At 42.3% G+C, this 15,679-nt stretch overlaps 1 protein-coding gene across 1 annotated transcript in view; it reads right to left on the bottom strand.

The window, feature by feature from the left end:
• The window catches only part of PCSK4 (proprotein convertase subtilisin/kexin type 4), a 1,808,619-nt gene that overhangs the window by 1,239,108 nt on the left and 553,832 nt on the right, over positions 1-15,679 (bottom strand). The window contains exon 7 of the mRNA XM_044054831.1: positions 7,134-7,143. Coding sequence (XP_043910766.1) covers positions 7,134-7,143 — 10 coding nt within the window. The remainder of the gene's footprint in view (positions 1-7,133; positions 7,144-15,679) is intronic.

Genomic DNA, 15,679 nt, shown 5'->3' with positions numbered 1-15,679 from the left:
TAATTTAGAGGGGATATGTGGCCATTTCGAAAAAGTTGCTAGGGTTTTGGTTTCATAAAAATCTAGTTGTCTTGCATTAAGTAAATACAACTCTTTCTAAAGGCTGTGTAGTTGACTTTCAGTCTCTTGGGAGAAATGTATTTGTAGATCCTCTTCAATCTCAGCAATCCTAGATTTAATTGAATTTTCTTCTAGTTTGTGCATTCTTTTGCAATGGGATACTTTGTTAATGAGGAATCCACGAATTCGAGCTTTAGCGGAAGCCCATTCACTATCAATGGAGAGTTGGGAGTCAGATGTTTAGGAAAGCTTCTGATAATACATTAATTCCCTCTATAATGTCTACTTTTTTCAAAAGATTAGGGTTTGGACTCCAATTATAGCCTCTATCTCAAGGGCTAAACGTATCAGGCCAGTTGAGTAATTTTCAAATGATGGAAAATCTAGGTTCAGTCTCAAACTTTATGTCTACATGAAGAAAAATCAGAGATTAGACAAAAAAATCAATCCTGGACCAACCTTAATGACACTGGGAAAATAAGGTACATTTGTCTTGAGGTTTAGTATTCTTCTGGAAGTTATATGGGTCAAATAACCCGAAAAAAGAAATTACGTATTCACAGAAACGTTCCATGTGAGTTGTTCATCTCACCTTCATTCTTACTGATGGGTTCAGGGCCAATCCTCAGCTCCAACTTGGCCAACTACAAAAGCTTGAGGTCTTCAACCAGCTCCAGGCCAACTCCCTATCCCATGATGCACCTTGTGCTTCCCTCAGATCTAGTTTTCAGCCAACAGGCTACATAAAACTACTAATATGCTAAGATTAGAAACTGAATAAGAGACAAAAAAACTGTGACATAAATGAATTCTCTATCCTCAAGAAGCCTGGATGGGGGTTGGTGGGTGGGACTTAATAATGAAGGTGAGATGAACAACTCACATGGAACATTATGGTGAGTACTTAACTTCTTTATGTGAAGTTGTTCTATCTCGCAGTTCATTCTTACTGATGGGTAGCATCCCAAGCACCATCTTTCTCAGGGGGGCTCATGGGAGAATGTTCTTCAAGACAGTGGAACGAAAAGAAGTCCTGTCCCTGGAGGCCTTGTCTACTTTGTAATGAGTGATGAAGGTATGAGGCCTTGACCAAGTAGCTGCCGCACATATAGTATCTAATGGTAATTTAGCCATAAAGGCTGATGAAGTAGATACAGCTCTAGTAGAGTGGGCCTTTATCTTCTGTTGTAACAGTGTATTCACCGAACTGTAAGTGAAGCCAATACAATCTGATAACCATTTTGATAAAGTGGTTTTCGCCACTGGAGCGCCTTTTTTAGACTCTGAAAAGGAGACAAAAAGCTGATCGTTTTCTGAAATGTTTGGTCCTGTCTAAATAGACTCAAAGTTGTCTGTGAACATCAAGCTTGTGCGGCATATGTTCCATCTTATTAGTGTATTTAGGGAATAATACGGGCAATTCAATAAATTGGTTGAGATTGGTCTCTGAGCAAACTTCAGGTAAAAATGATGGATTTGTTCTGACTGAGACTCTGTCATTATAGAAAACTAAATAAGGGAGTTTAATGGACAAGGCCTGCATCTCTGAAACCCTCCGAGCAGAAGTAATAGCGATTAAAAATATGGTTTTGTATTATAGATATTCAAGTCACAAGATGAGGCTGGCCCAAAAGGGGATAGGAGTATTCGGGAAAGAACAAAATTTAGATTCCATGGCATAGCTGGAGCTTTGATGGGTGGTCTCAAATGAACAGTACCCTTGAGAAAGGCTTTGGAGAGTGTATGTGAAATATTAGATCCCTGGTCACCAAGATGAAAGTTAGAAACTGCTGCCAATTGAACTCTAATGATTGCTGTCGCTGCCCCTTCACTGAAACGTTTAGTTAAAAACTCTAGAATGGATGAAATTGAAGCCAGGTACAGGTCAATATTGCTCTGAAACACCCATATAGAAAACCTTTTCCATTTACTAAGATATAACTTCTTGGTAGACTATTTATGAGTGGATGTTAAAATATGCTGAGCCGCAGCTGAGAGGTTGTGAATCCTGGCTATGTTGGGAATTGGAGCAGCCAAGCTGTCAGTTTGAGGGATTGAAGAGAAGATTGAGAGCCCCTGATGAATTAGTCAGGAGATCTGGCACTGGGTCCAGAATCCAAGTTTCTTCCAATAGATGAGGCTGAAGGAAGGGGAACCAAATTTGACGAGGCCAGTAAGAATGGCTATTAAAATGATGGTGCTTCCCAGAGCTGTGGCTTTCTGTAAATCTTTATGTATCAGAGGGAAAGGATGGAAGGCATAAAGGAGATCCAGGGGCCAACTGTGTACAAGTGCATCCCTTGGGGCATCCCACGGAGGGGGAATTAAGGCAAAGCAGCTGCTGCATTTCTTGTTTGTTGGAGTTGCAGAGAGATCGCAGCAAGGCTGGCCCCATCTGCGGAATATCCTTTCTGCTACTTGTTCCTTTAGGGATCACTCGTGAGGCAATAGAATTGCCCTACTTAGTTTGTCTTGCTATCACACTGGATCTCCCCGGGATGTGTATTGCTATCAGAAACCGCTGGGTGGAAGTTGCCCATTGCCATACTGTCAGGGCCTCTTGACATAGGGGATACGATCTGGTTCCTCCTTGTTTATGTACCAGACCACTGACATATTGTCTGTCTGATTTGCAATAGTTCCCAGAGGGAGAGTGTCTTAAAAGGACTGCAATGCTAGAAGTACGGCTCTCATCTCCAGGATACTGATATGCAGATGAGCCTCGTATTTCTTCCACATGCCTTGGGTTGTTCTTCCCTAATAATGCTTCCCCTATTAGGGTGGCATCCATAGTCACCGTGGCTAAGGGAGTGGGAAGAACAAAGGGGTGACCTAGTGTAACTTGGTGAGATGTCAGACACCACTGAAGGTCCTTCCTTGCATAAATTCATCATCAGGATTTTGTGTGACATGGGAAGTTCTTAAAAAGACCATTGTGTGAACAGTAGCCATTGTAGTACACGCATATGCATCTGACCTAAAGGAAATGCAATTATCGCTGCCGCCATTGTTCCTAACAATTTGAGTACCATTGAAACCGGGGCTTTCTCTCTCTGGGAGCAGGTCCAGAACCTGTTTTTGTAGAATACAAACTCTTTCTGGCGGAAGGTTTAAGGTCATAGTAATGGTATTTAGCTCTGCTCCTATAAAAATGGTATGTTGCCATGGCAACAAGGCAGATTTTTCTGAATTTATAGTAATCCCCAACTGACTGCAGAGGTTCAAAGTTGTTCCCTTGCTTATACGAGTTGATGCCTGGTGGTGGCAGTGAGAAGCCAGTCGTCTAGGTATGGAAACACCTGGAATCCCATATGTCTCAGTTGAGCTGTGACTACTGCCATGCATTTGAACACTCTGAGGGCTGTAGTGAGACCAAAGGGCAGATCTTGAAATTGATAATGACCGACTCCCAGCTGGAAGTGCAGATGATCTCTAGATGGCCTGTCCATTTTTATGTGGTAGTACACATCCTGGAGATCTATCGAGCACATCCAATTGACTTTCCCTAAAAAGGGGAGTATTGACTGTAGCATGACCATTGAGAATTTGGTCTTTCTTACTGAATTTAGACTGCTGAGATCCAAAATGGGCTTCCAGTCCCCTGTTTTCTTTGGAACTAAAAAGAACCTCAAGTAAGTTCCAGAACCTCTTTGGTCTGCTGGGACTGGCTGGATGACTCTTTCCAGCAACCTCTGAATCTCTGTGGCTGCTTGTTACCTGTGACTGGGTGGAATGTCCAGGATTTTTCTTGTAAGAGGAGGGAGGATTGGCAAAGGGAATTGAGTATCCTCCGGACATGATGCTTTGTACCCAGCTGTCTTTTATTTTTAGCTAGGCATCTGGGTGCAAAGAAAAGCGTTTCCAGACTCCCTCCAGAGATAGACAGGCGGGCCTCCTCTCAGGAACGCTGATAGGGCTTCTCAAAGAAATGGTTCGTCACCTTGATTATGCGGACCCCCCTCTGCCGCGTGGGTGGCGTCTTCCATTGTTACCCCCCTCCCCCTGCCTCTAGAGGGGGGTTCACCACGAGTATCCTGAAAAGCTCCTTGAGTTTTACGGAACCACACCTTCCCTCCCTTCTGACCTTTGGAGTAAGGTCTGGTAGGGGTGGAAAAACGGACTCCAACGGCAGACAGCGTCTTTCCATCCTGCTCACTCCTGGTAAGCGTTTCCTTCACTTTGGGTCCAAAAAGGGTTGAGCCATCGAAAGCGGAGTAAATAAAGGATGACTTAAAGGGCTCCACAAAGGAACATAAGCGCATCCAGGAATGTCTCCTAAGAGCAATTCCTGTATCCGCTGCCCTACTCGTTCCATCAGCTGCATACGTGACCAGACACATGGAAGAGTTTACAAGAGAATTAAGGGTAGTGAGTTGGGAAGTTACTTTCTCTCAGACCACCACAGCTACTGAACCCTGTAGAGTATCTCCTAGTTCTTTCAGGAGATCCTTTTGCAACCTAGTAAAGTGTGTTAAATACTTCAGTGATTGGACAGCAAAAGTCGCTGAAGTAAACATGCACTTACAATATCTGTCTATGATCCTATAATCCTTATTAGGAGGAGACAGACAGATGTAGAAGTTTCTGGCAGTTCCTTCTTGATGGCTGCTGTCACCACCATAGCATCAACAGGCACTCCTTTGGTCAGGAAGGTCTTGTCCTGGGGAGAAAAGTTATAAATTTATTATGCCTCCTAGGGACAGGCTCCATGGTATCTGGGGACTCCCACTCCCTTCAAGGGATTAGCTCAATCAGCTCATCAAAGGGTGGAGACACCAAAGTGGTGGAGGGCTGAGACCCAAAAGCCTTCAAGAGGACTGACTCATCAGTAGGGTTAATGGACTTCCAGCCAACCCTCTGCTTAATAATTTCCAGGATATCTGCGAAGGAGATATCCTCCACGGGGGACCGTGAGGACCCTTCTGACTCATCTAAGTAACTGTCTGAATTGACAGATTCCAGTGAGGAGTCCAGATGCTTCCTCTTGCAAAGTCTCTTCCTAGGAACCTCTTCAGTGGGAGCTTCTGTAGAGGTCTCGGAAGAACAGGGCTCGCCCAATGGGGCTTCCTGAGGCTCAGGGTCTCTACGCTTTAGAGGGATGTGTGATGTAGAGGTAGACACCGGTGCTTTGTGGGAAGGAGCTGCTGGTTCTGATTGTGTGGTTGTCGGCATGGACAACACCTGCCTCATAGCATTGAAGGCACCTTGGCCCTGACGTGGAGAAACCTCCGGATCCTAAGATATGGAAGATTTCCTCTATGCCAGAACAGAGGGCTCCGAGCCTGAGGTTGGAGCCGAGCTCACCCGAGCCAAGGCCCCAAGAGGCAAAGTTGGAACTGAAAAATCGGTCTGAGTATCTTGCCCGGACCCAACCAGCGAGCGTCTGCCCCTAGACCCTTCGGTCAGCACAGAAGAGGTCAGAGTAGTCGGGACCGACAAGCCTGAAGCAGGGGTCGGACCTGAGGGCTCCACAATCAGCTCCAAGCACTGCGGCTCTGAAACTTCGAGACAGATCGGAGGAGGAACAGAAGATGGTGGGGGGGGGTTGTCTGTTCCGAAGTCCCAGGAATCAGCCCTGATAAAAGTTTGGGGCCGGTGTCTGCAGAAGCCTCTGCACCACACGATCCACATCCATATCTGAAAGTCTGCCTGAGGACCGAGAAGAATGAACAGATGAAGCCACCGACTGTAATATTGGGGACTTCAAGGTAGGAGATACCGGCTCCAATACCAGGGACCGGCTCCTAACCATAGCAACAGTCGACTCAGATGACAGTGGAGCCAATGTTGAAGACTTCTCCAGCCTTGATTAACTGATCGATGGGCTTTTCCTCGGTTCTGATGAACCCGAAGAAGTTTCTGAATGTCTGTCACAGTTGTCGTTATCCAGTGACACCTGAAATGAGGACTTCAATTGAGCTCTATCCATTAATTTTCTCTTTCATTCATGCAACACCCTGGAACTAAATGAGTGGCATATAGAACAGTGTTCCCGAAGGTGTACCTCACTTAAGACATTATATGCAATCAGTATATCCATCAGTGATGGACAATTTTTGTCCACACTTGGGGTATTTTTTAAATACAGATTTAGATTTTTCCTTCTCCTGCTGAGACATATTAAACAACTAACAGCAACAGCTAATGAAAGAAAGGAAGCCTATAGAAAGTATGCAGGCTTATCAAATAGGAACTCCTACTAGCCCTCTAATATAAATGGATTGTTTCCAATACATAAACAGCAAAAATAATGTCTATTTAGATTAACTAGACTAAAGCTAACACTAAAAATGAAACTACTTATTAGAAAGGCAATATAACAAGGACTAAACAACCAAAAACAGCCACAGTATTATTAAAGCACAAACAAGTACTAGCCCTCTAAATTAAACCGGTTCTAAAATTATACACACAGCTATGCTATAGAAGCTTTTTATCAACTACTACCTTACAAGAAATCTAGTCTATGGGTTAGGGAGATAACTAATGCCTAAAAATATGGCCACGATGATAAACTACAAAAAAGTGTCAAAAGGACACAAACAAAATGCCTGAACTACTATAGAAAGGAACTTACAATATACACTTATCTACTGGTGAAACTTTCCAACAATCGAATAAAAAATATTTTTTTTCACTGGCCAGAGCTGGCGAATGTCCAGTCCAGTTGTAGCAGCAAATGAAATCTGAGGGCAAGGTGCATCATGAGATATCGAGTTGGCCTTGGGCTGGTTGAAGACCTCGAGCTTTTGCAGTTGGCCAAGTCGGAGCGGAGGATTGGCTCTGAATCCATCAGTAAGAATGAACGGCAAGGCAGAACAACTTCGCATTCATTTTTTTAGTTCTGAGTGCGCCAAAGTAGCTTGTTTGTTAAACATTTTTAGGTGTAGATCTATCTGACATGGGGTCTTGACAGGAATTCCAAAAGTCTTGTGGATTACAGCAAGGGGCATAGGGGTTAAAAAGTAAGATGGGTCTGTCAGAAGAAGTGAAAGTTGTATAGCACCATCTACCCTCGGAATCTATATCATGTTGTAGAATTTTACCTTTTAACGATTATAACTACACCCAACCTATTGGAATCTTTACCTCATGCATAATTGTTCCAATCCATTTTTTCCTCTTAAAATGTGACCATTGCTTCTTGAGCATATGGGTTTCTTAGACTAATATTATTTCAGCCTTTGATTTAAAAATAAGGTGAGAAAAAGGTTTCCTTTTCTTATCCATCTGGATCCCTTTCAGATTCTATGAGTCAAACACCCATATCTGCTACAGTCAAAGACAGACTAGACGGAGGTAAACTAGGGTATGCAACATTATTGCTATAGGTTTTACTTGGGTTACGAGGGTCCCTAACTTTTCAGAGTGGCAAATAGCACCTAACTCGTCTTACCCCCAACCCATGCCTAAATCACTAACCCACTGGGCCTAGAAGAGAAAAATAATGCAAATACTGGAGAAATATGGCAAATATTTGTAAAGTAATTGGAGTTCAGCTCGTCTCCCTTGCTTGCGTTTAACAATATAGAGTTATCCAAGCTAAAAACATACCTTTGGTAGAAAATGACTATTGTATCTTACTTATGCACATTTACTCCTTTAAAATCCAGCTCCTTTGTTTGTTTTGTTTCATGTTACACAGCTGAGATGAGAAATATTTAGTGATTGTAAAGTATGGGGGATACCCCCCCCCCCGAGTTATGATGTGCAAACACAGTACTAGAAATAAAAGGAAGCCCAGCGTTTACTTCATATGAGCTGACAGAATCTAACAGTGCATTGTACAGATAAGAGGAAATATAACACAGCTTTACATCAGTGAAGCAACAGCTATAAGTATGCAAAGCTGGAATAAAGTATACCAATAATTACAATATTTTATTTACTGTAACAATACCAGGAAATTGTGGCTCTAGACATATTTTGTAGCTCATAGTAGCTCATATTGTTGTACTCTTTGTATCTAGCACTTGACAATATGGACAGCACAGTATGAGGTGGAGATATTGTTTTAGGAGTACTCTTGCATTTTATGTATTCTAATTTTTGCTCATGGTGCTTCTTATGATGTGGAAAAATCTTGATAGCACTGTGGAAGAGAACTGTCCCAAAAGCTTTGCTTTTTACATTTTTATGTTTGTTAATAAATTCGTCTTGAGTTGACAGTCCAGCTTTTTGGTGTGTTTGCAGTAATTTGTATCTGCCGTTGACTGCATTTACACAGTCCGCTGTACCAGCAGTGTTTTGTAGGAGTAGCTCATATCTCAAGAAGTATTAATACGGAAGGGGAAAAAAAGCTTATACAGTGTAAAGAGGTCATCCCTAAGACCAGTTACTCTTCTGGTTGAGATATTCATTGATTCAGCAATGTGATAAAAGAAAATGTGCTCAATGTACTGAAGTAGTTTAACGTTTCATTAAAAACGTAGTAAGTTTCGTATAAAAAAAAAAAAAATGATCAGTTTTGGTTTGACTGTTCACAAATTAAGATTATACAGCAACAGGAAAATAAAATTCAACTGCAATCAGCTCTACTGAGGACGCAGTAACATAGAATGCTGAAGAGAAGGGGGATATTTTACACAATAATACTGGTTCGGCAGATGAAGAAAAGCCTAAATAAATTTAAGTGAGGTACTGAACGTTAATATAAGTGAAGGCAATGAAGAAAAACATAATATGATAGGAAAAAGAGCTTGTTTGTGTCTTTTGGCTTTTCCCGGTTAGGGGTCGCCACAGCGGAACTCCGGTCTGCTAATGATTGGTAGTTGATTTTTACGTGCCGAGTTACCAGCCCTGACGCACAACCTTCAACCAAGGTACGCCCATTCACGCACGTCTCCACGCAGACGACGCTCTGAGAATCGAACCGGACAGCGTCTTACTATGAGGCGACAATGCTACTGCAGCACCACTAATAGGAAAAAGAGTAAGGAGGAGAAAATTAAGACAACGGGTATCCTTATGTCATATGAATATTAATAGTATAAATGAAATTCGATGCAGTACAGCTTTTGCTTCTTGGAAGGTAATGGATAGAAACATACATTTGTTTAATATTAGAACTTGGACTATTGTTCAGAAGCAATTTCAAACACTGTAGAAGAACGTAATTATTTGGAGTTTTGGTAAAGATTTCAAATTGTGGGAGTACAATATCATTTAAGGAAAAAAAATGACTAGGGATATTATTAAAGGGACATTGGATACAGTTGTGGTTTGTGATTGTAGATTACATAAATGAGCACTGAGATTGACACTGATCTATCCTCCTAGTATGAAATGAAGGTCTTTTTTTTTCAATTTCCTTAAGCATTCTTTGACTGCAAATATGGCGATATAAAGTTGCTAAGTGAGAAACTGCCACGTCAGAAAGAATAAAGGTAAACAACTAAAGATATCAGAGTATTTGAAGTTATGAAATATGATAAATTAAATAGGGTCCAGGATAGGGCATACCTACACACACAAATAATTTCCTATATTCAGAAACGTTTTATAATATGGTTAAAAAATATGAAATGGTCAAGAGCCACTAATTCTGTGCAGTAACAGACTGCATAATCCAACATCACAGTAGTTAAAGCAAGTTTGGTATTAACAGTGTTTTGCTAAGAATCCTTCTCATCACTCACACTATATCCTCTACATAGAGCTACACAATTTTTGCAGTCCTCATGTTTCCATCATATTGGACACTTGACATGAGGAAGCACAGAACCTGGGTGAAAGTGTAAAGCATCTCCACCCTGACCAATCCACAAGTTTTTCCTTTCCAAATTCAGATATCGGAATCGGCCATCATGACCTCTACCATTCCTTGATTACCTACCACATCCATTTCCTTAGATTAACCATGAAACCACCCTCTTCTACAGCAGAACCTGACTGACACGTACATCACACTTTTGAACTTAAGGGTGGAGAGTTACATTTATTCAAACTGCTGAAATTTAACTTGAGCTTTGCAACATTCAATTAATAAATATAGTCATACACTGTTATTCTGGCATTAACAGTGATCTAAAGAAGTGTACAGATTCTGAATATAGTTTAATAGATGAAAAACTTACTTTTCACTTCAGTGGCTCAGTAAAATTTCCTTTTAGTTCATCCATGGGTTCATAAATATATACTAGCTTAATGACCACTAGGACCCTTATAAGCCTATCCATGCAAACCAAATGGGACCCACAAATTTGATATATATAGCGGTGAATTACTGAAAGTATCTGCCCATCAGAGACACAAGTGCCAAACCAGGGTTGAATTTAAGATTACCCATCCACTGGAACAAGCTGTGCTTAAACTGGGTTAAGGAGGAACATGCATGGGGATCCTTTTCCAGAAAATCAGAATTCACTGACAAACATATCTGCCTCTCCAAAATGGCCTATTTAAGTCGCAAACAAAATGTACATCTTTTGATCTAGTAGTTTGATACTGATTGTTTTGCTGATGTGCAAAAGATTCATCAAAACAGGGCCCAGGGATGCCTTGCACACCAGGCAAAGATCACCTCTCAGAAGTCTGTATGATACTGAGTAGAGAGACACAGCTTTTAGGTGATCTGCATAGGACATTGTAATTACTCCCTGTATTCTTTTTGTAAGGAACCTTTATGAATGTTCCAATTGCTGCAAGTGTCTGGTCAGGTACATTCCAAAGGGGGAATTACACTCAATGATGGGTCTAATGAGGGTCGAGTACAGTGGTACGATGAACTCTCTGGACCCGGATGCCATGCCCTGTACTTACATCTTGAGCAAAACAGAAGGATTTTCTTACTACCTTAGACATGTTGGTTGAAGGATCGGTAACTATCTATGCAAGTTCCCATATCCCTGACTAGTGAATCGACTTTTAGGTATGTTTAATCAATGATGTAGTTACCCACAGTGGCAGACTTCCCAAAATCAATATCAAGAAATGCACTGCCGTACCCAGTGCATTTCTTGATATTGAATTTTAAGTCATGGTTTTGGCACCAAATGTTTGCCTGTGTTACTTTCCGGAAGGGTGTTCTCATCTTGGGGGGGGGGTATTCAGTGACTGCTACCAGTTTGTAATCATCTGCAAACTTAGCCAGATGTCTTTAACTTTGGCATCCTAGTAGTAGATACCAAAGAGGAGTGAGCACAGCACGGAGCCCTGAGGGACTCCACTGATGACCAGCCTTTTTGTCGAGTTGGTCTCACCAATCTTAACCTCTTCTGTCTTATCTGTGAGCCAACTAGCTATCCAGCATGCTATAAAGGGGTTTATGCTTAATTCCATAAGTACACTGACAATGCCAGTTGGGTACTGCATTGAATATTCTAGTCAGATCTAAGCAGGGAGTATGCACTACTTTCCCCATATCCACTGCTTTTGAAACCTTTTCAAAGAAGCCCACCAGGTTCAGTAAGCATGACTTTCCTTTGACCAAGCCCAACTGGGATGGATCAAGTGTCCGGAGGTCTCCTGTGTCCTTGATAATTTCCATGATATTTCATTTTAATATATAATTCTTTCCAAAGCTTTGCAAATAAAAGACTAGTCAGACTAATGGGTCTGTAGTTTCCAAGATGTGTTGAAGGTCCTCCCTTATGAAGGGGGTGACAATCTCAGTCCCCATTCCCAAGGCACAAAGGCTGCTTTGAGACTATAGTTAAACAGTGACTCCAGTGGTTCTGAGAAGTCATACTTTAGACTGTTCAGGAAGCATTCTGGGATGTTATTGGGACCCAGTAAGAGAGTGTTCTTAGCTTTAGTGAGTGGGGTTATGCTTGAGGGCATTTCTTAGGGGTTTAGAGGAGGGAAAAGTTGGAAATTAATTTGTCTGCAAACAGGGTCATTACATCGCCAGGTTCAGTGAATGTGGCACTGCCATGTGCTGCCCTTGAGGTTTCTGACATAGGTGAAGGAGGCCCTATGGTTATCTTTCATCTGGGAGGTTATCTTAACCTTAAAGTTGTTTGATGACAGAGTTTTTATATTTATGGGCATTATCCTTCCTGACTTTTGCCATATTTTATCCCTTTTGTTGCATATCCTGTTTAATTTGGGATGCCACAAGGGTGGTTTGTTTCTGAGCTTACTTCTGGTAAATACACCAGTCTCTATGCAGCCATAGAGTTTCTGAGAGGAATTCAGCATATGCTGCTGTGTTTTACGTTTGGAGGGGTATATGCTGCTGTGTTTTACGTTTGGAGGGGCACTGAATTTTGACAGTCACTTAATAAAAGGTAGTTTGCATTGGAAAAGTTCCACTTATGGGTGTTACAGAGTTGATTTTGATTCTGAAGGAGATGGCTTTATAGTCGGAGGGGGGCACTGTTCTCCCACATTTGAGAGTAAGAGGTCCACTAGGTTGGATCAAGTGCCCATATTCACTAGTCAAGGGTGTTTTTTATTTACTAAGTCCAGGAATCTCCATGCCTGCAGATTTGAGGCCATGTGGGATTCCCAGTCTACAGAGGGGTAATTAAAGTCTCCTAAGAATAGGGTGTTAGGTTGGATGGAAGTGTCTTTGGAAGATTCAAGTATACACTGTGAGCATCTTGGGACGTGGAAGGTGATCTCTAATTGGCTAGGATATAGTATGGGATTTTGTCTATGATGATCTGCATGTGAAGGAATTCCAGCACATCATCATGCTTGACCACCCAAAAGCTATACTTGTTACTGATGCATATTGAGACTTTTTAGCCTTTGTTGTGCAGTTTCTTGTCAACAAGTGTGGAAGGCACTGAAACAGTCACAATACTCTCTGCTGCTTTAAACCATGTCTCAATAACTGCACAGATGTCTATATTCTCGAGTGTTAGGAGGGCTTGGAAGGAATTATTTTTTTTATTTAAGTTTCTGGCATTGAGCAGTATCATGAGCTTCAGTTGAGTTGATTTTGCTATGTTGCCAGGTTTGTCAATTTTTGCTTGCCTAAAAAAAGGCACTATGGGATGGATAAAGCTTTAGCAAGCATTCAAAAGCCTAGAGGGGACAGGTGCAGACCATACTTGGCAAAGCAACATAGTCTTATCAACCATGTCCTCCCAAGTTGAAAAATTCTGGATCTCTTAGAATGACACCAGAAAGACAGCCAATTGTTGAACTTAATCATCTTTTGCTTTTGTGGTATCATCCTTGGCGACGATAATATGCTGCTCAATTCTAGGTATATACCAGTCAGAGATGCACAGTCTGAGAGCTCCATAATGTCTTCATATAGTCCAGGAAAGTAAGTCTCAGGTCATTTACATCTACATAGATGCTGATGGAATCATACTTATACTTGTGGTGTAATAACTTGAGGGTGTGCTTGATTTGGTTGATCTTGGCCCCAAATAAACAAAAAGAGTTACATACTTACCATAACTTGGCATCTGTGTTATCCTCTTTTCAGACAGCTTCTATGCTCGAGCTCCTCTCACTCCCATGATCCCTTGCTACCCTCCAACCCCTCAGATCAAGATTGCCCTAAGTTAGACAGCAGTTAAGGAAGACCTAGACCACCAAATAGGACATCCTCACATCCTCTAGAACAAACAGGATGGGGGACGAAGGGAGGGATAGTGATGAATAGTGACACAGGATAACATAGATGTCAAGTTATGATAAGTACATAACTATCTGATATTATCCATGTCACTATTGCTCACTCTTGGGTCAAAGTCCCCAAGCTACCCTAAATCCTGGTAGGCCTCATGGAGGGACATGCCAAAGAACTGTGGAGCCGAAGGAAGCCCTGTTCCAGGAGACAATGGCAAGTTTGTAGTGACAAACAAAGGTATGAGGAAAAGACGAAGTGGCTGCCACACAAATGTCATCTATAGAATGACGGGAAAGATAGGCAGCTGATGTAACCATTACTCTGATTGGCCCTGGAAAGGATAAATCTTTGGATGAATAAGCAAAGGAAATGCACATCAAAATCCAATGGGAGATAGTTATTTTGGACACCGCCTCATCCTTCATGTTAACAGAAAATACCATGAACAGTTGGTCAGACCTGCGGAAACTCTTTGTCCTATTTAAGTAGAAATGGAGTTGTCTATGCACATCTAGTGTATGGAAAGGATATTCCCCTTTATTAGCAAAATTTGGAAAGAAAACTGACAATTGGACTGACTGGTTCAAATTTGCTTTTGTGGCTACCTTAGGCATGAACAAAGGGTTGGTTTGAAGGGCCACTCTGTCCTTAATGAAAACTATGAAAGTCGGTTTGATAGAAAGAGCATGCAACTCAAACTCTCTTAGCTGATGTTATGGCTACAAGAAAAGCCATCTTCCATGACAAGAATTTGAGATCACATGTGGCAGCAGGCTTGAAAGGTCTCTGTGTGACAGATTGCAGCAAAAAGGAAAGGTCCCAAAGAGGGGTGGATCCTTGACAGGAAGTCGAAGCAGAACGACCCCTTTTAGAAAGGCTTTACACAAGCAAGAGAAGGCAGATTCCTCGTAAACATGGACGTTGGAAATAGCTGCCAACTACACTTTGATAATAGAGAAGCTAGCTCCATCCTGAAACAGCAAAGACAAGAGGAGCAAGAAATCTGAAATGGAATCATCATGATTGCGCCTCCTAGACCAAATAGAAAACCGTTTCCACTGGTATAAATCTTTCTAGTGGAAGCCTTCTGAAAGGCCAGAATAATGTTCTTCACAGGAGAAGGTAGCCTGGGCTGATTCAGAATTGCTGGAAGTGGACAAACCATGCTGTCAGACGAAGCATCTGTAGGTTGGGAATTGGAGGCTGAGAGAGATGGGAAATTAGATCCGGAATGGGATCTAGTACTCAATGGGGGTAGTTCAAATGAAACTGAAGGGGAACCACACCTGCCGGGGGCAATGAGGGGATGGGCTTTCTGAAGTACTCTGGGAATGAGAAGCAAGGAAAGATTGGCATAAAGGAGACCCATGGGCCAATCCTGGACCACAGTATCCCTAGGGGACTTTGTGTATGGGAGAGTCAGGGTGAAATACTGGCTGCATTTGTGGTTGAGAGGGGAAGCAAACAGATTGCAGCTCAGCTGACCCCAGCAAAGGAAGATATCTTTTGCCACCTAAGGATTCAAGGACCACTTGTGAGGACTCAGAACTGCCCTGCTGAGCCTATCTGCCAGCACACTGGACTCCCCAGGAATGTGCATTGCAATGAGAAAGCTCCCCAACACTGACCATTCCCACACTTTCATGGCCTTGCGACAAACTGATACAAACATGTGCCCCCCTGCTTCTTGATGTACCACACAACTGCCATGTTGTCTGTGTGAACTGCAATGGTACCCGGAGGAAGGCAGTCCTGGAAGGGTTGCAACATGAGAATAGCTGCCCTCATCTCCAGGACATTGATATGCAGTTTGATCTCTGCTTCTGACCATGTGCCTTGGACAATCTGTCCCTGAAAATGCCCTCCTACCCAACAGGGAAGCGTCCGTGGTCACTGTAGCGCTGGGGGGGGGAGGGGATGGTCTGCCTGCTAGGAGATCGGGACACCAGATCTACCAAAGGAGACGATGCCTGCAAACTTGTGTGGATTGGAGTTGAAAATGTATGAATCAGGGGAGACCACTGAACCACTAGAATCCACTGCACAACCCTCATGTAAAACCTGGCTAATGGCACTAGATAGATT

Source organism: Protopterus annectens, chromosome 13.part0 (genome assembly GCF_019279795.1).
Source record: "Protopterus annectens isolate FY-2018-M chromosome 13.part0, PAN1.0, whole genome shotgun sequence".
In the NCBI taxonomy this organism is placed as follows: Eukaryota; Metazoa; Chordata; order Ceratodontiformes; family Protopteridae; genus Protopterus; species Protopterus annectens.
This window is presented reverse-complemented; position numbering and strand designations above follow the sequence as displayed.